This window comes from Notamacropus eugenii, chromosome 6 (assembly GCF_028372415.1).
Source record: "Notamacropus eugenii isolate mMacEug1 chromosome 6, mMacEug1.pri_v2, whole genome shotgun sequence".
NCBI lineage: Eukaryota > Metazoa > Chordata > Mammalia > Diprotodontia > Macropodidae > Notamacropus > Notamacropus eugenii.
Window position 1 is genome coordinate 306960735 of NC_092877.1, and position 25297 is coordinate 306986031.

A 25297-nucleotide genomic window follows, 5' to 3' on the forward strand; every position below is an offset into this window, starting at 1 on the left:
TGGCCTATAGTATTATTTCTCTATTTTTGCTGTCTCTGACTTAAGTATGAAACCATATTTTGTCATAGTAGGAATTTTGTAGGACTCTCTCTTCACCTGTTTTTGCAAATTACATAATATTGGCATTAATTGTGCTTTAAGTGTTTGGTATGTTGAGGTTTAGGGGTGCTAGAGACCCCAAAATACCAACACGACTGAATGAATTTGACTCTAGCCAAAGAGAAACAAAGTTTATTAAGGATCCACCATATTGAACAGACTCTTAAGAAATCTCATCATTGACTAGACTCTTAAGGAATCTGAGCATTTGTAACACTAATGCCAGCGAGCTAGATTGAATCTGAGCACCTTCATGGAGGCAAGATGGATCTTGTGTATAGAAAGGTTGTGGGAGGGCTCTAGGGATGGTCAAGTAGTCTGGGGTGACTAGAGGAGGGATTTAGGGAGGTCTTGATGGGAGTGGCCAGTAGCTAAGGTAACTAGAGAACAGATACCAGGAACTCAGAAAATTGGATTTTAATGTGATCAAGGGTGGGAAGTAACTGGAGGCAATCTGGAGGTAACAGACAGTGGAGAGCTAGACTAGGTTAAGAGTAACAGATTTGGGCATGAAAAGCCAGATCAAGTGGAAAGATTCTAGGAGAGTTCAAGGTAGGGTTTCCCAGGCCTTATAGACAAATTCTTTTGGGGTAAGGAGTGAAGGTCTCTGCATAGACCTGTACACAATCAGGTAGTTTTCCCTTGTAAATCCATCTGATCCTGTATTGTTTTGTTTTTTCCTTAGGGAGCTCATTTATGGCATGTTCAATTTCATTTTCCAAGATAAGTATTGTTGAAATGTTCTATTTCCTCTTCTTTTAGTCTGAGTAATTTGTATTTTTGTAAATATTAATCCATGTCTGAGATTATCACTTTTATTGGCATGTAGTTGAGCAAAAGAACTTGGAATAATTGCTTTAATTTAATTTTCATGGGTTGTACATTCACTCTTTTCATTTTTGAGACTGGCAATTTGCTTTTCTTCTTTTTTAAAAATGAAGTTAGTCAATAGTTTATTTATTTTTTTATATAAAACCAGCTCATGGTTTTATTTACTAGTGCAATGGTTTTTTGTTTTGCATTATTTTATTTTACTTTCAGTTGCATCAAGCTCTCCTTTGACTTCTGGCACTTCTAATTTGGTAATTAATTGGGGATATTTAATTTGTCCTTTTTCTAGGTTTTTTGGTTGTATCCCCAATTTGTTGATCTGATCATTCTCTCTTTTGTTGATGTGTTTAGAGATATATATTTCTCCTTAAGTACTGTTTTGGCTGTATCCTATGAATGTTCATATATTGTCTCATTGATAGCATCTTCAATGAAATTGTTGATTGTTTCTATTTGTGCTTTGACCAACTCATTGTTTGCCATTAGATTTTTTAGTTTTCAATTAATTTTAATCTATGCTTCCACAGCCCTTTATTGTATGTAATTTTTATTGCATTATGCTTCCCAAAAAGTTCATTTGATATTTCTGTTTTTCCAAATTTGTTTGTGAGGTTTTGTGTCCTACTGCATGATCAGTTTTTATAAAGGTGCCATGTATAGGTGAGCAAAAGGTACAATCCTTTTTATCTTTATTCAATATTCTCCAGAGATCTATTATATCTAACTTTTCTAAAAGTCTATTCAGCTCCTTAACTTTTTTCTTGCTTGTTTTATGGTTAGATTTATCTAATTCTGAGAGGAGCAAATTGAAGTTCCACCTGCCATCATAGTTCTCAATTTCCACTTATAACTCATGTAACTTTTCCTTCATTAATTAGTATTAATGAGTATTAATATTACTTCATTGTCTACAGTACCTTTTAAGAAAATGTATTTGTTCCTGATTATCTCTTTTAAGTCTCATTTTGCTTTTACTTTGTCTAAGAATCTGATTTCTACCCTTGCCTTTTAGCACTTCAGCTGAAGTATAATAGATGCTGCTCCATCTCCTTATTTTAACAGTGTGTGTCTGTTTCAAGCATGTCTCTTGTTAAGCAGTATGTTGTTGCAGTCTGGTTATTAATACATTCTGCTATCTGCTTCAGTTTTATGGGTGATTTCATCCTCTGTACATTCACAGTTAGGATTGCTGTGTATTTCTGTCTATTTTCTTCTAGTTGTCCTTCATTTCTTTTAACCCATCTTTTCCTCAAAAATCTGTTTAGTTTTTTTTATTGTGGCCTCCCTTAATTTACTCTCTTTTACTATCTCCTTTCTCTTAGTCCCTGGGAGTCCCCTCCTACTTCCCTGTTGGGGTCAGATGAATTTCTGTGCTGAACTGCATGAGTGTGTGTGTGTGTGTGTGTGTGTGTATACACACACACACACACACACACACACACACACACACACACATATATATATATAAATAATTCTTGCTTTGAACCAGTTCTTCCTTGTATGACTCTTTTTTGTGAGATAATTTTTCCCATTCTTCCTCTCTTTTTCCTCTTCTCTTGGTACATTCCTCTTTCTTCCCCCTTCCTTTTTTTTTTTTTTTGAGATACTAATATAATTCGCTCACACCCACATCTTCTATGTATACTCCTAACTGCATTAAAATGATAAAGTTCTCAGAAATTTCATGTATCATCTCCCCACATAGGAATATAAATTGTTTAACCTTATTAAGTCCCTTATGATTTCTCACTTATATTTGCCTTTTTATGCCTTTCTCAAGCCTTGTGTTTGAATGTCAAATTTTCTATTCAACTCTAGTTTGTTTTGTTTTGTTTTTAATCAGGAATGCCTAGAAGCCCTCTATTTCATTGAATTTCCACTTTTTCCCTTGAAGGCTTATACTCAGCTTTTTTGGATAGTTTATTCTTGGTTATAATCCTAGGTCCTTTGCCTTCTAGAATACTACATTCTAAGTCTCTTACTCCTTTATAGAGGTAAATGCTAAATGTAGTGTGATGGTACTTGTATAACTTCGTTATGGTTGCTTACTATTTTTTTCTTGACATGGAGCTCTGAAATTTATATAATATTATAATTTATATAGTATTCCAGGAAGTTTTCATTTGGGGATCTCTTTCAGGAGGTAATTCAGGTGGGTTCTTTCAATTTCTATTTTAGCCTCTGGATCTAAGATATCAGGACAGTTTTCCTTGATGATTTTTTGAAATGTGTTAAATAGGCTCTTTCTTTGATCCTGGCTTTCAAGTATTCCAATAATTTTTAAATGATCTCTCCTGGTTCTGTTTTCCAGGTGAGATAATTTGCATTTTCTTCTTCTTTTTTTGACTCTTGACTTCATTTAATTATTTCTTAATGTATCATGGAATCATTAGCTTCCACTTGACCAACTCTAATTTTAAGGAGCTATTTTTTCAGTGAAATTTTGTACCTCTTTACTAACCTATTAATTCTTTTTTCAGAATTTTTTTGCATTGCTCTAAATTATTTTCCCCAATTATTCTTCTACCATGCCTTTTTCATTTTAAAAATCATTTTGTGCTCTTTTTAAAAGTCTCTTTAGTACTTATAGGAATTCTTACTGGGTTTGTGTCCAATTTACATTTTTCTTGTAGATATTTTCAATGTCATTGTCTTCTTTTGAGTTTTTATCTTTAGCTTCCCTGTCTCCATAGAAACTTTTTATGGTCAGGTTTTTGTTGTTTGTGAAAGAAATGGTTATTAATAACCAATGATTTGGGGAGATTCAGATTTCCCCCTTTTTGTTTTATCCTCATTTCAAACCTCAGTCTGGGAAGGTTGAGCTAATCTTCTCTTCTACCCCTGCCCCACTCAGATGGGGCAGCCATTGTGTTCTGCTTTAGTTTGGGTGGGGATAAATTCTTTGAATAGATTGCCCAAGATTTGGGGGTGGTTGTTGTCCTTCCAAAAGGACCAAAATGACATCACCATGATAAACTGAAGTTTCAATGTGCCCTACTGTGGCTGATCAGACCAATAGGAGTTCAGAATTCTCCACCACAGACTGGCAGAGATAAGCCATGTGAACATTTGGGGTGGTTACTCCAAATTTGTGCATCCTACATTTCCTTTGTGCTATTTTAATTCTGCTTTGCTCATAGAGCACAGCACTTTTTCTGATATGGGCATGACATGCTGAGTGGTCCTGTGCCAGTGTCTCCCATGTCCCACAATCAAATCCAAAGTTCTTGAGAGAGATCTTGAGAGTATCCTTGTATCACTTTCTCTGATCACCAGGTGATTGCCAGCCCCATGCAAATTCTGTGTAAAATAGTCTTTTTGGCAAGCATACATTTTGCATTCAAAAACATGGCCAGCTTATCAGAGTTGTGCTCTCTGAAGCATAGTTTGAATGCTTGGCAGTTTAGTTTGATCAAGGACCTCAGTGTTTAATACCTCATTCTGCCAGGTGATCTTCAGAATCTTCCTAAGACAGTTCAAATGGAAACAATTCAGTTTTCTGACATGGTGCTGGTAGACTGTTCATGTTTCACAGGCATACAACGAGGTCAGCACAACATCTCTGTAGACCTTCAGTTTGGTAGTCAGTCTAATACCTCTTCTCTCCCAAATTTTTCTTCGGAGCCTCCCAAACATTGAACTAACTCTGGCAATGAGTGCATCAACCTCATTATCGGTGGGTACATCCCTAGAAAGTACACTACAAAGGTAAGTGAATTTATCCACAGCATTCATAACTTCTCCATTTGTTGTAACTGGTGGTTCCACTTATGGATGGAGCACCTGTGTCTTCTTGATGCTGATTTTTAGGCCAAAATTAGCACAGGCAGGAGAGAATTGATCCATACCTTGTTACACCTCAGCTTCAGAGACTGCATTAAGTGCACAATCATCTGCAAACAGAAAACCATGCACCTACACTCCCTCCACTTTGGTCTTGGCTTGTAGCCTTTTCAAGTTGAAGAACTTGCCATCAGTATGGTAGTTGACCTTGAAGCTGTTTTCATACTCACTGAGAGCATTTGACAACATTTCTGAAAACATCATGCTAAAAAGCATGGGAGCAAACACACAGTCCTGTTTCACTCCATTGGTGACTGGGAAGGCACGAGAGCATTGTCCACTATCCAAAACCCAGACAAACTTGCCATCATGAAATTGTCATACAGTGGTGGTGCTCCTGTGGCTCCAAGAAGCTGCAGCATGTGCAGTGGCCATACCCTTTTAAACCATTTCAGCAGATGGGCCAAACCAGGTTGAGGGTAACCATGGGGTCTCAAACCCATTGGTGAATTGGGGGGTGTCTACCCCGAACATGTGAAGACTTCCCTTGGTGGAATGGGTGGATGAGAACAATTTATTCCATTGGCCATGAAGGCAGCTGAAGCAGCAATGTAGAGTGCTTAGAGCTTGGTTAGACACAGCAGACGCCAAGGTCATTCACTGCATCTTGAGCCATAATCTACTGTCTTGACTAAATCCTCATTTCAAGACCTCAGTCTCTGAAGGTTGAGCTAATCTTCTCTTTCATCCAGGCCACACCCAGGTGGGGCAGCCATTGTGTTCCACTTTGGTTTGGGTGGGGATAAATTTTTTGAATAGATTGCCCAAGGCTTGAGGGTACTTAAGAAGCAAATGAGGTAAACAAAGTTGTGGTCCAGATCCTCACTGTAATATTTATTCTCTCATAAATTGTTAACCAGAGCTGATTGTCATCCTGAAGAACACCTGTCTTTTAAAAGGGCCTATAAGTCATGACTTCCTCCCTCTCCACCCACTGCCATGATTGTCTTTCATTTAAGATGGCCAAATGATCATCCTTTCATTAAAATGCTGGCATTATTAATAAAATTATTACATTACCCAGAAATTATGTCTCAAACCTTTTCAATGAGCACATTTGCTCATTTTTCTAGCTTATTTCTTGACTTGGGCTTTTATATTAGAGTTGAACTCTGTTCACCTCATGGAGGGAGTGGGGATGGCTAACCTGACCTTCTGTGGCCAGGTCTGGGGGCATGCAGATTTTTGGTGCTTTCAAGGTGATGTGTTCTGGGTACAATTCCAGTCATTATCATTCTAGTCTGTACTGTGGTCTTTGAATAGGCCTCTTTAAGAAGTGAGTCAAGGGAGGCCCCATTTAATATTAAAAAAAAAAAAAATCAAACTGGCAGAGGAAGACCCTCAGGGTTGCTGGTCAAAAGAGGAACAGTTGCTATTTGCATTCACTCTGAGCCAGAAGGGTTAAAAAATAACCATTAACTGGTGCTTGGGCGGGGACCTATTGTTGTGGGATCCCTGAGATCCAGAATGAATTGAGTTTAAGGCTTGGTTTTTGAGAAAGAAATCTAGCCAGTAAACCCCAAATTAACTAGGTAGTTATAAATCAAAATTTATTTCAATTCAAATTTCAATTTCTTTTTTTTTATTTATTAATTAAATTTATTTATTTAACTTTTAACATTCATTTTCACAAAATTTTGGGTTACAAATTTTCTCCCCTTTTATCCCCTCCCCCTCCCAAACACCAAGCATTCTAATTGCCCCTATGACCAATCTGCTCTCTCTTCTATCATCCCTCTCTGCCCTTGTCTCCATCTTCTCTTTTGTCCTGTAGGGCCAGATAGCTTTCTATACCCCTTTACCTGTATTTCTTATTTCCTAGTGGCAAGAACATTACTCGACAGTTGATCCTAACACTTTGAGTTCCAACTTCTTTACCTCCCTCCCTCTCCACCCCTTCCTTTTGGAAGGCAAGCAATTCAATATAGGCCAAATCTGTGTAGTTTTGCAAATGACTTCCATAATAGTTGTGTTGTATAGGACTAACTATATTTCCCTCCATCCTATCCTGTCCCCCATTACTTCTATTCTCTTTTGATCCTATCCCTCCCCATGAGTGTCGACCTCAAATTGCACTCTCCTCCCCATGCCCTCCCTTCTATCATCCCCCTCACCCTGCTTGTCCCCTTATCCCCTACTTTCCTGTATTGTGAGATAGGTTTTCCTACCAAAATGAGTGTGCATTTTATTCTTTCCTTTAGTGGAATGTGATGAGAGTAGACTTCATGTTTTTCTCTCACCTCCCCTCTTTATCCCTCCACTAATGAGTCTTTTGCTTGCCTCTTTTATGAGACATAATTTGCCCCATTCCATTTCTCCCTTTCTCCTCCCAATATATTTCTCTCTCACTGCTTGATTTCATTTTTTTTTTAAGATATGATCCCATCCTCTTCAATTCACTCTGTGCACTCTGTCTCTATGTATGTGTGCATGTGTGCATGTGTGTGTGTGTAATCCCACCCAGTACCCAGATACTGAAATGTTTCAAGAGTTACAAATATTGTCTTTCCATGTAGTAATGTAAACAGTTCAGCTTTAGTAAGTCCCTTATGACTTCTCTTTGCTGTTCACCTTTTCATGGTTCTCTTCATTCTTGTGTTTGAAAGTCAAATTTTCTTTTCAGCTCTGGTCTTTTCATCAAGAATACTTGAAAATCCTCTATTTCATTGAAAGACCAATTTTTCCCCTGAAGTATTATACTCAGTTTTGCTGGGTAGGTGATTCTTGGTTTTAGTCCTAGTTCCTTTGACATCTGGAATATCCTATTCCATGCCCTTTGATCCCTTAATGTAGAGGCTGCTAGATCTTGTGTTATCCTGATTGTATTTCCACAATACTTGAATTGTTTCTTTCTAGCTGCTTGCAATATTTTCTCCTTGACCTGGGAACTCTGGAATTTGGCCACAATGCTCCTAGGAGTTTCTCTTTTTGGATCTCTTTCAGGCGGTGTTCTGTGGATTCCTTGAATATTTATTTTGCCCTCTGGTTCTAGAATCTCAGGGCAGTTTTCCTTGATAATTTAATGAAAGATGATGTCTAGGCTCTTCTTTTGATCATGGCTTTCAGGTAGTCTCATAATTTTTAAATTGTCTCTCCTGGATCTATTTTCCAGGTCTGTTGTTTTTCCAATGAGATATTTCACATTATCTTCCATTTTTCCATTCTTCTCTCTTTGTTCTGTGATTTCTTGGTTTTGCATAAAGTCATTAGCCTCCATCTGTGCCATTCTAATTTTGAAAGAACTATTTTCTTCAGTGAGCTTTTGAATCTCCTTTTCCATTTCGCTAATTCTGCTTTTGAAAGCATTCTTCTCCTCATTGGCTTTTTGAACCTCTTTTGCCAATTGAGTTAGGCTAGTTTTCAAGGTGTTATTTTCTTCAACATTTTTTTGGGTCTCCTTTAGCAGGGAGCTGATCTGCTGTTCATGCTTTAACTTCAAGTCTCTCATTTCTCTTCCCAGCTTTTCCTCTACCTCTCTAACTTGATTTTCAAAATTCTTTTTGAGCTCTTCCATGGCCTGAGCCCATTGGGTGGGCTGGGACACAGAAGCCTTGATTTCTGTGTCTTTGCCTGATGGTAAGCATTGTTCTTCCTCATCAGAAAGGAAGGGAGGAAATGCCTGTTCACCAAGAAAGTAACCTTCTACAGTCTTATTTCTTTTCCCTTTTCTGGGCATTTTCCCAGCCAGTGACTTGACCTCTGAATATTCTCCTCACACCCACCTAGCCTCCTGATCCTCCCAGCCAGCGTTTGGGGTCTGAGATTCAAATGCTGCTTCCAGCCTTAGGGCTTTTAGCGGGGGCAGGGCTGCTATTCAGTGTGAGATTAAGTTCAGGTGGTCAGGTCGGGGCAGGGCCACCTCTCAGGCTCAGTTTCCTCAGGGGGTTTATGCACAGACCTTCCACAATGGATCCAGGCTCCTGCCCCCTTGGGGAGCCCCGTTCTGCAGCCGCCTCTCAGCTTCTACCTCTGGGGGGGGGGGGAGCCTGAGTTATGGGGGCACCCCACTCCCCTCTCAACCCGCCAAAGAGACTCTCTCACCAACCCCCATCACCTGTGGGTGGAGGGACTTGTGCGGCCGCTGGAGATCCCGTCCCTGAAGCCTGCTCGGATCTGTATCTCTCGGTGCCGCGGTCGCGGCAGGTCTGGGCTGGGCTCCACGTCTGCAGCGCGATGGACCTTTTGCGAGAGGTTTGCAGGTCCCTCTGTGGGTGGAGATCCCGTCTCTGAAGCCTGCTCGGATCTTTTCCTCTCAGTGCCGTGGCCACGGCAGGGCTGCATTCAGCTCCCAGTCCCAGCGCCCAGTCCGCAGCGCGAAGGACGCCCCGCGAGAGCTTTGCAGGTCTCTCCAGAACAGAAATCTCCCTCGCTCCAATGTTCCGTGGCCTCTGGGTGCAGAATTCGCCGTGAGTTACTTCCCTGTAGCTGTTCTATGGGTTGTGGGTTCGGAGCTATGTGTATGTGCGTCTTTCTACTCTGCCATCTTGGCTCTGCCCTCCTCAAATTTCAATTTCAAAAATTTCCCTTCCTTTGGGTACAAAATGGTCAGGTAAGCAGAAAGGAGAGAAGAAAAGAAAGAGGGGAGGGGAGAGGAGAGGACTTTTCAGTGAATGGGTCTTGCCTCACTCAAAGTGAGAACTTGAAAAGACCTTAGTTTAAAGGGTCCAGGGTCTCCTATTGCGTTCTGGGCCATGTTCAGTCATCTTGATCTCTATCTGGTCACTGGACATAGATGGCTTTGGAGGAGAAAGTGAGGCTGGTGAATGATTGAATGACACTGCTAGCTCATTTAGCTTATAGTTCACCAATACTCCTGAGCCTGTTTCAAAGGAGTTTTGTTTTGTTTTTGCTTACGTAGTCCCTATTCATTTTATCTTTGCATATTTTTATGACTCTGACTGTATTCACTTGAATTTCCCCCTATGGAATTTCATTCTATTTTTGAGAAGAGTTTCTATAGTTAACAAAATCACTTTGAATTTTATTCCTGTTTCCAAAGGTTTTAACAATTTCTCAGAACTCAGTGTCATCAGTAAGTCTAGTGACTCTTTTCTCCATTCAGTCTTATGTCTTTGCTAAAGAATGTAATATGCATATCAAAAACAAAAATAAACACTATGTAATTTATGAAACTATATCTAATAGGGTAGTTGCTGATTGACTTTGATAGAACGAATTTTCTCATGAGGAGTTCCCTCTTCATATCTAAAACCAATAAAAATTTCTAACTTTACTTTTACATTCAAAATAAAGTGAAATGGCATTCCATCTCATTTGCATTGTTAAATGAGATACTGTCTTCTTTGTTCTGTGCTTGGAACAAGGACACCAGAGTCATTTTTCATGTAATAGTATTCTGTACCAGTTTATTAAATCACTAGTAACGATAATAACCATAATCATTAAAATAATAGCAACAATGAGCACTTTTTCACTATTTCAGTTTGTTGTTAGAAAAAGTAAAATGTTTTTAAAAATCTATTTCTGCTTCCACCCTTAAAAAACAAAGTAATTTGTCTCATCTTACTCTCTCCTCTTTCTATTGGTGATCTTATTAGTTCTCACGGGATCAGTTTACGTCTCTATACAGATGACTCCTGGATCTCGAAATTCAAACCTCCTTCCTCCTTTACTTCTATACATTTGTCAAAGGCACCAGTAGATTTCCAGTTACCAAAGTTTCAACCTCAGAGTTGTCCTCTATACTTCCCACATAATCCTCCCCCTCACCCCCTTCATTTGCCAAGTCTTTCTAGTTCTGCCTTCCCAAAATCTCTCTCTTTAAAAATATTTATTTATTTAATTTATGGAATAAAACAAGCATTTCTATAACATAGTATAATATAGTTGCACATGAAATTGCAAATCTGTTAATGTACAACTTGCTATTCCTTGTAAATATATAATAAAGTTATCATGTTAATTTTTTTCTCCCCTTTTTTTCTTCTCTCTCCCCCTCCCCACCCTAGTGATGACTATCATTAGACACAAATAGATATTTTTGTAGAATTATTCCATATGTACTTATGTTTATCAGTTCTTTCTCTGAATGCAGATTGTATCTTCCTTCATATGTCATTTATAGTTAATTTCTCTCCTTTAACATAGGCACCACTTTGGTTTAGGATCTCCTTATCTCTTCCCTGGACCATGATTAGCAGCCTCCTACATGATCTCTGTGTATACAATCTGCCTCCCTTTCTCTGCTCTCCACAGACATTTGTCAGATTACTGTTCTTCATGCTTAGCTCTGACCATGTCATTCTTCTGCTTAAGAAGCTTTAGTGGAGCCCTAATACTATAGAAAGAAAATCCAAATTCTTCCTTTTGACATTTAGAACACTTGACAATCCTATGGCAGCTGATTTTTCCACACTCATTTTTCTACTTCATATCACGTACTCTTCCTTCCAGCTAATCTAACCTATTTGCTCTTTCCCTCCCACAATATTTTATGTTCCACATCCATGTCTTTGCAGGGTCCCCCATCCCTGGGGAGCTCTCCATTACTATTTCTACTTTCTGCAGCCCCAAGCTACCTCCAAAACAACCCAAGTGTCATATCCTATGAGGGGCTTTTACTGATTTCCCTACTTCGTGTTTTCTGATTCTATCCCTTGAAATTATTTTCAATTTACTTGGAATATATTTTATATTCACTTCGTTGTATATCTCTTATCTGCCCCTGCTAGAACAGTGGATAGAGTGCCAGACATGGGATAAAAAAGACCTGAGTCTTTTCCCATACACTTACTAGCTGTTTGACACCAGGCAAGTCACTGAACCTCTGTTTGCTTCAGTTTCCTTATTTGTAAAATGGGGGTAGTAATATCACCTACCTCCCAAGATTGTTTTGAGGATCAAATGGGAAAATAATTATGACACACAACACAGTGACTGGCACTTAGTAAGCACTGTAGAAATGGTAGCTATTATTATTATTACCAAAGACAGAAACTGTTTCGTTTTTGTCTTTGTAGCTGTAGTGTTTGGTGTGGCCACTGACATATAGCAAACCAAATCACTGTGAAATTAAATTGAATTGAATTTCACGGTAAAATTTTCAGAGCCACAAAATTTAAATGCTTACATTTTTTTGTACAGAAAGCCCTCTCAACCAAGGGTTGAGAACCCCGAAATAGAATGTATCTCTCTATATATCTATCTATATGTATATGTGTAGGTGTGTATAATATATATATACATATACACACATGCATATATATGTGTATGTATATATATGTGTGTGTGTATATATATATATATATACATATATATATATATATATGAAATTTGTTTTTTATTTTTAACACAATTAAATTTGTATTTCTCTCAAATACTTTCCTTCAAAGGGCAAAGTCTGCAGAGAGGTCTCTGTGAAGAAAATGGCGTTTTCTATGCTCTGGTCTTCAAGCACACACACACACACATACACAAACACACACACACACCCCACTGATGAATTAGAAATGAGTCAGTGGCCCTTTAGAGAAAATTAACTATAGAGCCTTTCCTCTGAGCTTCATTAGCTTGTTACCATGGAGCTGACAAAGCCTACAGACTTTTCTAAAGGAGAGTTAATGTCCCTGCATTGATGGAGCCCACTTATTAATCACAGGAAAGAACAGAAGAGAACTTTAATAACAGAGGAATGTGTATGTCTTGGCAACAGAAGCTATTTACTTCTACCATACTAATCCAATCAGCATCTCTTTCATCTCAACCTTGAGTGAACTAAACATGGCTATTCCCTGAACTCCACACTTATTTAACTATGGTGCAAGTCCCTTAAATTAATAAGCAGTTTCATTTTTAATTATTAAAAGCATAGGTTTTAATTTCTGCTTCATTAAAAAGCACCTCTTGAGGTCATGGCTAATTCTCATGGTTCAGGACTTAAATCAATTTCCTTCTTGTTTTCAGGAAGCTAGCCTCTTGGTCCCAGAATGAGCATTTTGTAATCCAACAGTTAGGCTTTGTGAAATCTATTAAATGGGGACTGATGACAGGCAAATATTTAGCCATTAAATTTCCTTTTAAAAAATCTTCTCTATATCTTTCACATTTAGAAAACTGAGTCTGTTCTCTTTTTCTTGTCCTTTTGGTTTGACTCATAAGAAAAGTATACAAAAAGTTGTATTAATCATACATGATTTGGCTTTACTTTCTCAGTATATATGTGGCCCCTAATAAGAAAACCCATATATGAAAATCTGAATTTATAAAATAGATAAAACAGAGTAATAACCAGGTTACAGAAAGTTAGTTTGCTTTATAAAAGTACTTTATGCTGCAAGAGTCTCTTTTATGGCATCATAAAGTTCTTTTAAATCATAGGTTGCTGGTAGATCTCATGTAAGTATTCATTTATATTCAACCTTCAAAGACATATATCTTCAAGTCGACAATGGTTTTAGAACTCAAAGGATGGTTAGTTTTTGCAGAATTGCTCTTTCTTTTTTCTTTTTGTTATGCAGAATGGCCCTCTGAGTTGGGGAGGAGGATATATTGAAAAATAAAGGTGATGCAAAAACAACAAAAAAAATTTAATTAAAAAAAGTAAAAGGACAGTCTTCTCCCAAAGGCCCAGAACATTTTTGTTTATATCTACATGAAACAGCAGGCAGTAGTCACATATTTTACTGGATTGTATAATTAGCAGTTGAGAACTCTTAAGTTTGCATTGTCCCATTAGTAAGTAGTCGGTTCTAGTCATAGTTATCAAACTAAATTAAGTTGGTGGACAAAACAATTAAGGTATTCAAGATGGATGGTAACTAATTTAGACTACTAGAGTACCTAGCTGAGGCAGCAAGGTGGATAGAGTGCTGGACCTGAAATCGAAAGACTCATTTTCTTGAATTCAAATCTTACATCAGACACTTGCTAGCTGTGTGACCTTAGGCAAGTCACGTAACCCTGTTTGCCTCCATTTCTTCATCTCTAAAATGAACTAGAAAAGGATATGGCAAACCACTGTAGTATCTTTGCCAAAAAAAGGAGTAACAAAAAGTCAACACAATTGAAAAATGAAAAAAACAAGAAAAAATACAAAATGATAAATACCCCTCTCAAACAATCTTACTCCTAAGAAATGATATGAATGTTATTAGAATTATGTACACTGCAGTAACAATGCATTACCTATTCATTCAGGGGCTGGAAATGTTAATGGGTCCCTCAGAATAGATAACTTACTATAGGGAATTGTTTTGAATGATAAGATAATCACATGAATTATTTAATAATATTAATCACCATTGCAACAGGGGACAGAGGAATTGAAACCAATTCTTTTAAAATATTTCCATTTTTTTTTTTTGCCTGAATATCTGCTTGACCTCCGTTTTTTCCTGCCTTGTATTATACTTTGTACATGTGATATCCTTCTCAGGAAGATCTAAATTCCTTGAGTGCAGAGACTGTTGAATTTTGTCTTTGTACCTTTACCTCGGATATTGTTTGACAGGTACTTAAGAAACGTTTGTTCACTGGAATTAAGGATACAGACAAAAATCACAGCAAACTTATTTGGATGGCAAATATAAGAATTTGTTTTCCTAAAAATAATCGTGTCTGTATTCCCTTTAAGTAATTCCAAAGACATGCACACCAATTCCAGAAGAACAATAATTTCTATACATGTAACCAGCCTGACTTCTATTTATAAAGTTATTCTTTTTGCCAAGAAGTTCAAATCTAGTTATACTTTACTGCTCCTTATATTCATAGGAGTGAGGAGGAAGAGTGGATCAAGCTCTGGACATGGAGTCACCAAGACCTGAGTTCAAATACTACCTGATAAACTTATTAACTGTGTGACCCAGGGCAAGTGACTTAGCTCAACTTAGTCTTCTCCTCTCTATAAAATGGAGATAAGAATGGGATATTGTAAAGTCGAATGTGGAAAGCACTTTGTAAACCTTAAAGTGTTATATAAATGTAAGTTATTATATCATTTTTGTTATTATTAGTTATTATATTTATTCCTAGATGGGTATGATAGGGACCCCTGTTTAAAACTGCTTCTCTGATATCTGGATTTCTGTTGGTGACCCCATTACCCACACTATCACCCAGGCTACTAATCTCAGAGTCATCTTTATCTCTTCCTTCCAAGTAATCACTTATAAATAATCGTCGACTTCAGTCGTGTTATTGTTCAGTTTTTTTCAATTGTGTCTGTCTCTTCATGACCCCATTTGGGGTTTTCTTAGCAAAAATACTGGAGTGTTGTGCCATTTCCTTCTCCAGCTCATTTTACAGAGAAGGAAACGGAGGCAAATAGGGTAATATAATTTGCCCAGGGTCACATAGGTAAGAGGTATACAAGGCCAGATTTGAACTCAGGAAGATGCATCTTCCTGATTCCAGGCTCAGGACTCTATCCACTCTGCCACCTGTTTGTCCAGTGGAGCGTACCTTTCCAATATCTCTCGTTTCCATCGCAATTTTTTGTTTCTACTAAAACCAGGTTTTTTGGTCAGGTGCTCATCACTTTTCAACTGTTATAATAGCCTCCTGACTAATCTTTCTGTCACTTCTCCACTCTGTCCTTCACAGCACTGCCAATGCAATGTTCCTAATATACTGTTTTAATTATCTCACTCTACTCTAAAGCTTCAGTGACTGCCTGTTACCTAACACTGGCATTCAAAGAGATCTCCAGTCTCTCCAGACTACCTTCCCATCTCTATCTCACATTATTTGTCTATATTTATTCTTCCTCACTTTCTGTATTTGTTTATTCTGCTTGCTCATGTCTCCATGTCTTTATTATTGCCATCTGCCATGCCTATGATGGATTTCCCCACTTAAATTTTCCCTGAGCACTTTGCAGTTCTCTGTTGCTTGAATAATAATAGCAGGCATTTATGCAGACCTTTGAGTTTTGAAAAGCACTCACTTATCACATTTGGCTGTCACTTTTCTTCATGTTTTATTGTGTCTGTTATTTTAAAATAACTAGAAGAAGGTCTCTGATCCATTAAAGTAGATCATCATTGGAAGATTTATGGAAAGATTTGGATAAAATTAGCAAAGGATGAAAAAAGCATGGATAGATTGGAGTCTACGTGGATGAAGGGAATACTTACATTGATAAAATCATGGATCCATTATAAATATTAAATTATAAACCCTTAAGGACAGGGCCTATGTCTAATTTCATTTTTGTTTCATCAGTGCAATGCACATAATAATCAATTCTTGTTGAATTAAATTAAAAAGCAAAGCAAGATAAAGAATGTCTAAGAGAACGTACAGTAAGTTAAGTGTGGAAGGGGTGATAGCGCTTCGTCTAGTGCAGAGAGGTGATCTTGAGATGGGTTTGATTCAGCTATAGCCAAAAAGTTCTACATCAAAACTATGTATACAGAATACCAGATGTCGGGAAAATTTTAAAAATTCAGCCTAATATCCAGGCTTTTTTATTGACAGGATAGTAAATGCTTAGATGTTTAGAATCACCTGAATGTGAGATGATTGGTATTTAAATTTTTATTCTAATGTTTTTTATTGTGTAGACATAGTTTTGGCCTGGTGAAATATTCCCTAAAGATGAAAAAAAAAGAGAGGATTACCCGGTGATTATGAAGTGAGGCAGCATGGTATAGTGGTTAGAAATACTTGAAGCAAGACGACCTGTGTTCAAGTCCTAAACTTGACATATACTGTCTGTGTGATCCTGGGAAAGATCTTAACCTGTCCATACTCTATGTAATAGTCTCATACTCTAAACTACAGAGAAAATGCCAGCCCACTTGCACAGAGAGAGGAAGTTTCCTAACCTGGGAGTTCTGTATACCAATGAAATCACAGGTCAGGTTCCTATCCTTGATTTATAATATGTGCCATTCATTTGCAATATTTCACCTAAAAATACTCCTTTAAATATGAGAAATTAGGTTAATTGCCTAATGCTTCCTTCCTTTGAAGTACTTATAGCTCCTAGAGGCTGTTTTGATACCAAGAAAGATGTAAGCCTCCAAACCGAAGTTATGGGACAGGATCTTCCCACTTACATTTTTCCCTCTTTAGACTACTTCCCTCTTGTGACTTCTCCCCTTCAGTCTGGATTTTAATCTGATTTAACCTATGTTGAAATGTGGTGTGGGGGTAGAAATTGAGGTGAGGGTTCAGGGACATTAGGTATTTCTATTTGCCCTGTTTCTAAGCACAAAATGTACTTGGCTCTAGAAAAAATAACTTTTGGCCCATATACTTAGTAAAGACAAGAATGATCTAGATCCAAGAATCTATGTTTCTAGGAGTAGATGATGTCAACCTGACATAAAAAGGACTACAAAAGCAGCAACAACAAGGGTCTTTAATCAAGGCAAGGGAATTGCAGCTTGGGACACTGTGGAGTTCTGGAGTGCCTGGGAGGGGCAAAGGGGGCAGTGTTTAAATATACTTCCATAGGGAATATCTTGGAAGACTCAACCTTGATAATCTGTTACATAAGTTGTTATGCATGACAACCAAAAATCCATAGAAAAGGCTAAAAAGATTCAGGAAGTGGTGACATCTGGACAAAACAATGGGTTCCACATGCAGCAGTGGGGGGTTTCCAAAGAGATCACAAGACCATTTCTAGATAGTTTGAACCATCAGATAGCCCTTCTAATGACTGCATTTGACAAGGAAAACCCATCATAACCATGTCATGTGGCTGAAAGGCCTAATGTCAAAGAACTAAGAGATTCTGAGCAGAGTTTGTAATGTGTTTTAATTAGATGGAATAGGATGAGAGCATAATGAGGAGCAGATAAATCTAGAATATGACTTTACCGAAGTATTTCCTGGGTACAGTAGAAATTTATCCCATTGGCAAATGGAGATGGTTCTAAATGCATCATACAAGCTATATTTGAGATTTGTTGATGTCCTGTGAGGCATATGAACTTAAGCTGGACTTTGCTAACTTAAGGTTAGTAATGATCACTTTTGTCTTGGAACCCCTAGTCCTGTTAAGGTTGAATTCAAGAAGTCTTACCTGATTCGCCCAGATATTAATCCCTTACTCCCTAAAAATCATTTTGTATTTATTTTAATATGTCTTGATTTACTTATCTGTGATTAAGTTGCACCCTCCTAGGACAGGGGTTCTTAATCTGCAGATTTTGGGGTTTTTTTAATATCTTAATATAATTGGTTTCCTTTATAATACCATGTCTTCTATTGTATTCATTTAAAAAATACTCTTAAGCTTCCATAGGCTTCACCATATTGCCAAAGGGTCCATGATGCAAAAATTAAAAAAATGAATGAATGAATAAATGAATGAGTGAAGAGATAAATGGATGATCAAATGAAAATAGAACCACCTGCCCTAGGAAAACGTAAACTCCTCGACAGGAGTTTGTCCTTGTGTCCCAAGCACCCAGCTTTGGTGCATGACACATGACAAGTTTTTCCTAAATTTCTACTGAATAATTGCTGATTGGTTGATTTGATTTGGAACAGAGCTTCTCTGGTGATACCTCCTTGCCAAAGGTCCCGCTACGCCACCTACTTTGATGTCGCAGTACTGCGCTGCCTGCTCCAGCCCCACTGGTCAGAGGAAGGCACTCAGTGGTCCCTGATGTATTATCTGCAGAGATTAAGGCACATGTTAGAAGAGAAGCCAGAAAAGTCTCCAGAGCCAGAGGTTCTGCACCTGCCCAGACCCCGCAGCAGTTCCATGGTGGCAGCAACTCCCTCGCTAGTGAACACTCATAAGACCCAAGTAAGAAAAACTCTTTCTCCTTCATTATGCTCGGGAGCACCGGCTTTACAAGTTATTTTCTTCAGATTTTCTTTCTTTGTTTTTTGCAAATGACTATCGTTCGTTTGAGGATGTATTACAATTGGAGGATTGCCCCAAAACTTTTGTTCTTCCCCTCTCTTTTGCTCTAGATTTTTGGCCTTTTTACTATTCTTTTTTAGTGAACTGGGCCCTTAAATAAGAAATATGTATGTATATATATATACACATATATACATACACACACATACATACATATACATGTATGTGTATGTATACACATAATTTTTAAGTTTACTAGCATACATTTAAGGCTCTATTGATCCAGAATGGAATGCTCTACTACAGAAAATATTCTGGTAAACTGAGTTAACCATATATATCACACTTAAACAGGCAACTTTCAAAATATTTAAAAACAATACAAATAATGATAATGCTTCACATTTGTGAGCCTGCTGGTATTTACAAGCCACTTTCTTCACAACAACGCCATGAGATGCCAGCAAAACTTACTGATGCCATTTTAAGGATGAGGAAATGCACACTAAGAAAGTTTAAAGTGACTTGCTTAGGGTCACATGAATACTAAATCTTATATTTGCACAGAACATTGGAGGACTCAATTTTGTAGTGCTTCTTGGTCATCACTAAAAAACACTAAGCATCATTATATGGTTCTGTAGACATAGATAATCTGAAAAAATGGACTGAATATCTACTCTTATCCAATGACAGCTCCTGAAATTTGTTAAAACAAACCCACTAGATTATTTACTTACCTTTTACTATAAAAGTGACAAAGTACAGAAAATTTGATGTAGTGTGAGGGGGCTGGGAACATAGTTTTAGAGCTGAAGGGACCTTGGAAAACATCTGATCCCACCCTTTCATTGAACAGATGAAAATATATCTGAATTTTCTAATATTTCAAATTACAGGTAATTGAAAGTAACATATGTAAAAAATACTAGCAAGTGGATATAGTTACAGAGTTCTGAAGGCAAAGACTGAAAGAGTAATTAAATAGAAGAGAAGTCTGAATTAGCAAAAATATGCACTTCCACCTGCTGGAAAATAATTCTAGCCAAAGTAGGTAGCTACTTGGATGAATCATTGCCGTGAAAAGCCTTCATTGAATCTAAATGTCTTAATCTTCCATTTTGTTACAACCAGGAAATGAGATTTCCAGGCTTCTAGGATATATAGCATTACAGTCTAATTGGCCCCAAAAAACTAGGACATAAAGTTAACAATACGTGAAATAAGGTCTCCTTACAATGACAAAATGCGATAGTTATGAAATGGCAAAGTTTGAAGTTCAACTCTTAACAGGCAATTTAAAAGCAAATAACCCAATAACTAACCACAAATAAGGCCTCAAGAAGAACTCCATCATCTTAATATTGCTTACAGGAGGTATCCGTTGGTTTGATTTTGCTACATCTGCTTTCTTGTTTTTCAAGGATCTCACCATGAAATGTAATGAGGAAGAAAAATCTCTGAGTACAGAAGCCTTTTCCAAAACGTCCTTGACCAACTTGCGCAGACCTGCAGTTCCAGATCTCTCTTCAGACTTGGGCATGAACATTTTTAAGAAGGTGAGTGAAGCTACCAAAAATATCTAATGGATTGCTGATGAAAAAAAAACCAACCTTAACTTAACTAGGTACTTGGTGGGAAGCATTATTGTTCAGAGGAAAGAGTGCAGATGTCCCTATAAAGAATGGTAGTTCTAATTTTGTTGAATACTGTATGGGAGGATGTTATGCCAGTTACATGGGTTTAGCCAGCATATGGTTTTTTTTTCCTCCCAAAGGAGCTAATAGTATCTTTTCATAGTAGCCATTTATTGTATCTCACCCAATTCCCCTTATGACTGTCATTTTTTTTCATATTTTCAAATTGACTGCTTTAGTAGAGAGCAAAGATGATTGGCCTTCATGGTACTAAACCCATTACCTTAGCTTTGTTGCTATTGTGTATCAACTGGGCTAACAGACCACAAGTATAAATGAGTGGAAAAGAATTACCTGTGCCTATCCTTGGTCTTTATTTTAGGCAGTAGGTGGCATTCCAAGAAAAGGACAGACAGCCAGTCACTGGTGCCCAAAATAGAGCAAGGGAAGACACATGCCAGTCAATTTTTATTCAAAGATATATGTCTTCTTCCTTTGCACTGTTTTAGATAGCATCAATGGTTTGTTCTGTCCCTTTTCTGGAATACTTCCTGTCTTTTATGGCCAGTTTTAAGGTCTCTGAACTGTGTGTAATATTTCCTGTGATCTTCTGTCTCCCTCCCTCTACCTCTCTCTCTCTCTCTCTCTCTCTCTCTCTCTCTCTCTCTCTCTCTCTCTCTCTCTCTCTCTCTGTCTCTCTCTCTCTCTCTCTCTGTCTCTCTCTCTCTCTCTCTCTGTCTCTCTGTCTCTCTCTCTGTCTCTCTTTCTCTCTCTCTTTCTATTTTGTAGTTTAAAAGTCGCAAGGAAGACCGAGAACGAGAACGCAAAGGTTCTATCCCATTTCACCACACGGGGAAGAGAAGACAACGTCGAATGGGGGTGCCTTTCCTGCTCCATGAAGATCACCTGGATGTGTCCCCCACACGCAGCACCTTCTCATTTGGAAGCTTCTCTGGGCTTGGAGAAGACAGACGTGGCATTGAGAAAGGAGGCTGGCAAACCACCATATTAGGTGACTGCAAGGCTTAAGTGTTTTTCTTGATGTTTCAATCTAGTGCTGCAAGAATATAGATTCAAAGTCTCTCTTGAGGAGCTAAGCTAAAGATCTTGAACTGAAGTACAAGTCCCAAGTACAAAATAATTCCATGTCTTTACAATCAAAACTGAGTATAGACAATTGTCTGGGCTTTTTCTCTGAGGAAGTTAGATGACTGCAAATGGTCAAGTCACTTGGTTCTGGAGGTGCAGTATTAAAATGCTCCAAAGGCCCAAGGGGCATTGTGGATCTAAAGTTAGGCCAATAACACTTATATATACAAATACTTTAAAAAAAAAAAGTAATAAGGAAAGCAATAAAGGAAGGAAAGGATAGAGAGGTCAACTGAGGCTCCAGAATTAGGAAAACTTGGGTTCACACCCAGCTCCTAACATGACATATTGACTGTGTCTCCTTGGGCAAGTCACTTGACTCCTTTGTGCCCCTAGGAAACTCCCAGAAATGATAAATTCCAGAAGAGTTACTGATCTACATAGGCTAAGGGAGTTTCCTCACCAGGAGTTTCCCTACCTGTGAAATGCCTAGGCCAAATTATTTTAGAAAATAATCACATCAGCTGACATTAAGAACCAATTTTTGACCTTTTGTAGGACAGAAGGTTGCTGAAATATACATTAGACTGGATTATCCTATCCTCAGGTGCCTTCATGTAGAAGTCTGAATCCTAAATGTTAAAGAGAGTAAATCTTCGTGGTTCAGCTCAGTTCCATCCCCTTCTCACTACTCCTACCTCCTCCCACATCTTTCAGAGCTAAAGAATCATGAAGTAGTTAAACAGAATCTTCTACAATTTTATAACCCGATTTTTGTTCATTCATCTTAGGCAAGTTCACCAGACGGGGAAGTTCTGATGCAGCCACTGAAATGGAGAGCCTGAGTGCTAGGCACTCCCACTCCCATCACACGCTGGTCAGTGATTTACCAGATCACTCAAACAGCCATGGAGAAAATACTGTCAAGGAAGGTATGTCCTGGACAGAAAAAGGAGAGCTAAAGGAAGTAGGGGGTGAGGGAAGTTGTAATCCTTTTCTATTTCTGAATTATTCTTATGTAAATGCCTTCAGTGACAATGTCTTCTTCTGTTCTGTATTTAGGTATGTCTCATAAGCATTCATCCTAAAAGGATTCCTATCCTGCATCTCCCTAGCAATAGCTACTTAATAGCACCTGACAAAACTAGAGGCACAGAGTCAAAGATTTCATGGAGCCATTGACAATAGAGTTAAGATACAGAGGCTAATATTTTCTACATGCATATTAACTAAGAATATTTCCATCTGGAGCAGAAACATCTGAGGGGGATGGGGGGTAAAGTAAGTGGTAGTAGACGGACCAAAGGTGTGGGCACACTGTGACAGGGAGCAGATAAGGGCACCATGGGGATAGCACCCTAAGGGAGGGGTATCCCAGGAAGCAATTAGGGCCAATAAAAAACCTTTGCGTAATAGTTAGGTTTGGAAGCATGATACCCAGAGGTCGGCACTTTATGGTAAAGGCCATATTTGACCCATGCACTTTTCAGCTTTGTTCTCTAGGATGCTAAAATGGAAAGACAAAGATTTTTATCTTAAAGTGAAAATGCACAAAGGAAAGTTGGCTGCTAAGGAGAACTGAGAGTATGCATCATGGCATACTCCCATGTTGCTGGCACCTCTGACCTCTTTTACTCTTTTCTTGTTTGCTGAGTAATTCAATAGTGGTTTAATACCTTCTATAAAGACATTTGTTTCCCATCAGTCTCAACTTTTAAAAATTCTCTCAACTTTAAAAAGTCTTACTTTAGTGTTAACTAAACCACATTGGTAATAACTGTGATTTAGAAGGACAAAATAGATAGTCAGAATGAAATATTTTATTTCAAACAGATAAAATTTGCCAGTGATCCAGCAGTGGATAAAACTGATCAGTTGTGATGAAGGAAACCAATTAATATTAGAAAATCACAAAATGTCAAGAGTTGGAAGAAACGTCACAGGTCATCTAGAGTAGATGCAGATGTTCATACATGAACAAGAAGGCCCTCTAGAAATACCTACCAAGTGTCCATCTGGCTTTTACCTAAAGCACTTCAGGAAGGGGATGACCACTTCCTCCTGAGGCATTTTGTTCCACTTTTGGACAGTTATTAAGTTTGCTTATCTTTTCCCCTTACCTCAAGTCTAAATGTGCCTCTTTACAACTCCCACACGTTGCTCCTAATTTTGCCTTCTAGGGTCAAGTAGAACAAACCTAAGTCCTACATGATGGTCCTTTAAATATTCAGACAATTATCATATCACATCTAAATATTTTCAAGGGGGAGGGGTAATAGTCAAATGATTTGTAATTATGATTCAATCATGTTTTATCACTTAATTTGTTGTTTATAATAATATTTATAATATAGTTATAATTTTATAATATTTATTGATATATTTATATTATATCTAGAACATATAATTTAATAAATCAGCATTAAGTACCTCCTCTGTACTAGGCAATGTGCTAGGTAATGGGAAAATGCAAATCAACCATAAGCATTTATCAAGTACCTTCTATGTGCCAGCCACTGTACTAGGTATTAGAGATGCAAAATCAAAAGTGAGACAATCCCTCTCCCCAAGGAACTTATATTCTATTAAGAAATAATATGTATAAAGAAGAACAATGCATAGTCTCTGCCCTCTTAGAGTCTAAGAAGGAACAAGTCATCTATACAACCATATAATATAAGGTAGGATATAAAGGTGCAATGAAAACCTCAAACTATGTTCTCTGAGGGTTCAAAGCAGGAAACTCCCAATGGAGAATCACAGAAATAGGATTCAGAACTGGAAGAGGGGGGAACCACTGCAGGAAATAGCATTTGGTCTGGGATTTCAAAAGTAGGTAGGAATTAGACACAAGGAAAGGTGTGAATGGTTAGGAGGATAATGGTGGCGTCTAAACAAAGACCCCAAAATGAAAAAAGTGGGATGTGTTCAAGTACTTTTAAGTGGTGTGCTTTGATTGGAACATTGATTATGGAAAGAAAAGTAGAGGGAGATAAGCCTAGAAAGTTAGGCTGAGTTCAATGTGGTACCAAATTTTGTGCATTCCCTAGCAGTGCTCATAGTGAAGATAGCAGATAGAATTGGAGATTGGTAAGGTGGCTAGTCAGGGTAGAAGGACAAGAAGTCTACGGTGTTAGAGACATATGGATTATTTTAATATAATTGGTTCCTTGTGTATTCTTGCACCTTTTATTTTGTGATTTCAAAAACATTATTCTCAGAAGACCACAGATTTCACTAGACTGCTAAGAGAATCCATGACACACAAAAAATTTAGGGACCTCTGTTTATGGATTGGTACATTTGACACTGACGATGTCTTTGTGATTTTGGGGGTTATTTAGGCTACTTTTAATATTGTAGCAAGAAATCAGGAATCTTTGAAGCTAGAACTGTGATGATCGTCAACATGTTTTATAACTCAGGGTAAGAAATAATGTTGTGGGTTCAAAAGGGATGCTAAGACATTGTTCTCCTTTTCCCAGTACGGTCCCAAATCTCCACGATCACAGTGGCAACCTTCAACACTACCCTGGCATCATTCAATGTGGGCTATGCAGACTTTTTCAGTGAGCACATGAGGAAGTTATGCAACCAGGTGCCTATCCCGGAGATGCCCCACGAACCTCTGGCATGTGCCAATCTTCCCCGAAGCCTAACTGACTCCTGCATCAATTACAGCTATTTAGAGGATACTGAACATATTGATGGGACCAACAATTTTGTCCACAAGAATGGCATGCTAGATCTTTCGGTAAGGAGCAACAGATAAAGGTTTCTTCTGCTACAAAGTGGCAAATGAGTGTTTCATTATGCTATAATGGTTCATTATGTTATAAAGTGAGCAAATAAGAACTATTCTTTTTATCATTGTTATGTAAACTATCAGAAATAAAGGGAGAAGTGTGAATTTCAAGGAAAATTGAACTTTAAAAAATCTGCATATGTGATTCTTTTTACAAAAGTACCTCCTACAGAAAACAAGTATCTGTGCATCAGTGTATATAGA

At 37.9% G+C, this 25297-nt stretch overlaps 1 protein-coding gene across 1 annotated transcript in view; it reads left to right on the forward strand.

The window, feature by feature from the left end:
- The window catches only part of UNC80 (unc-80 homolog, NALCN channel complex subunit), a 232237-nt gene that overhangs the window by 30124 nt on the left and 176816 nt on the right, over nucleotides 1–25297 (forward strand). The window contains exons 8-12 of the mRNA XM_072617462.1: nucleotides 18241–18502; nucleotides 19987–20121; nucleotides 20989–21211; nucleotides 22080–22220; nucleotides 24774–25042. Coding sequence (XP_072473563.1) covers nucleotides 18241–18502; nucleotides 19987–20121; nucleotides 20989–21211; nucleotides 22080–22220; nucleotides 24774–25042 — 1030 coding nt within the window. The remainder of the gene's footprint in view (nucleotides 1–18240; nucleotides 18503–19986; nucleotides 20122–20988; nucleotides 21212–22079; nucleotides 22221–24773; nucleotides 25043–25297) is intronic.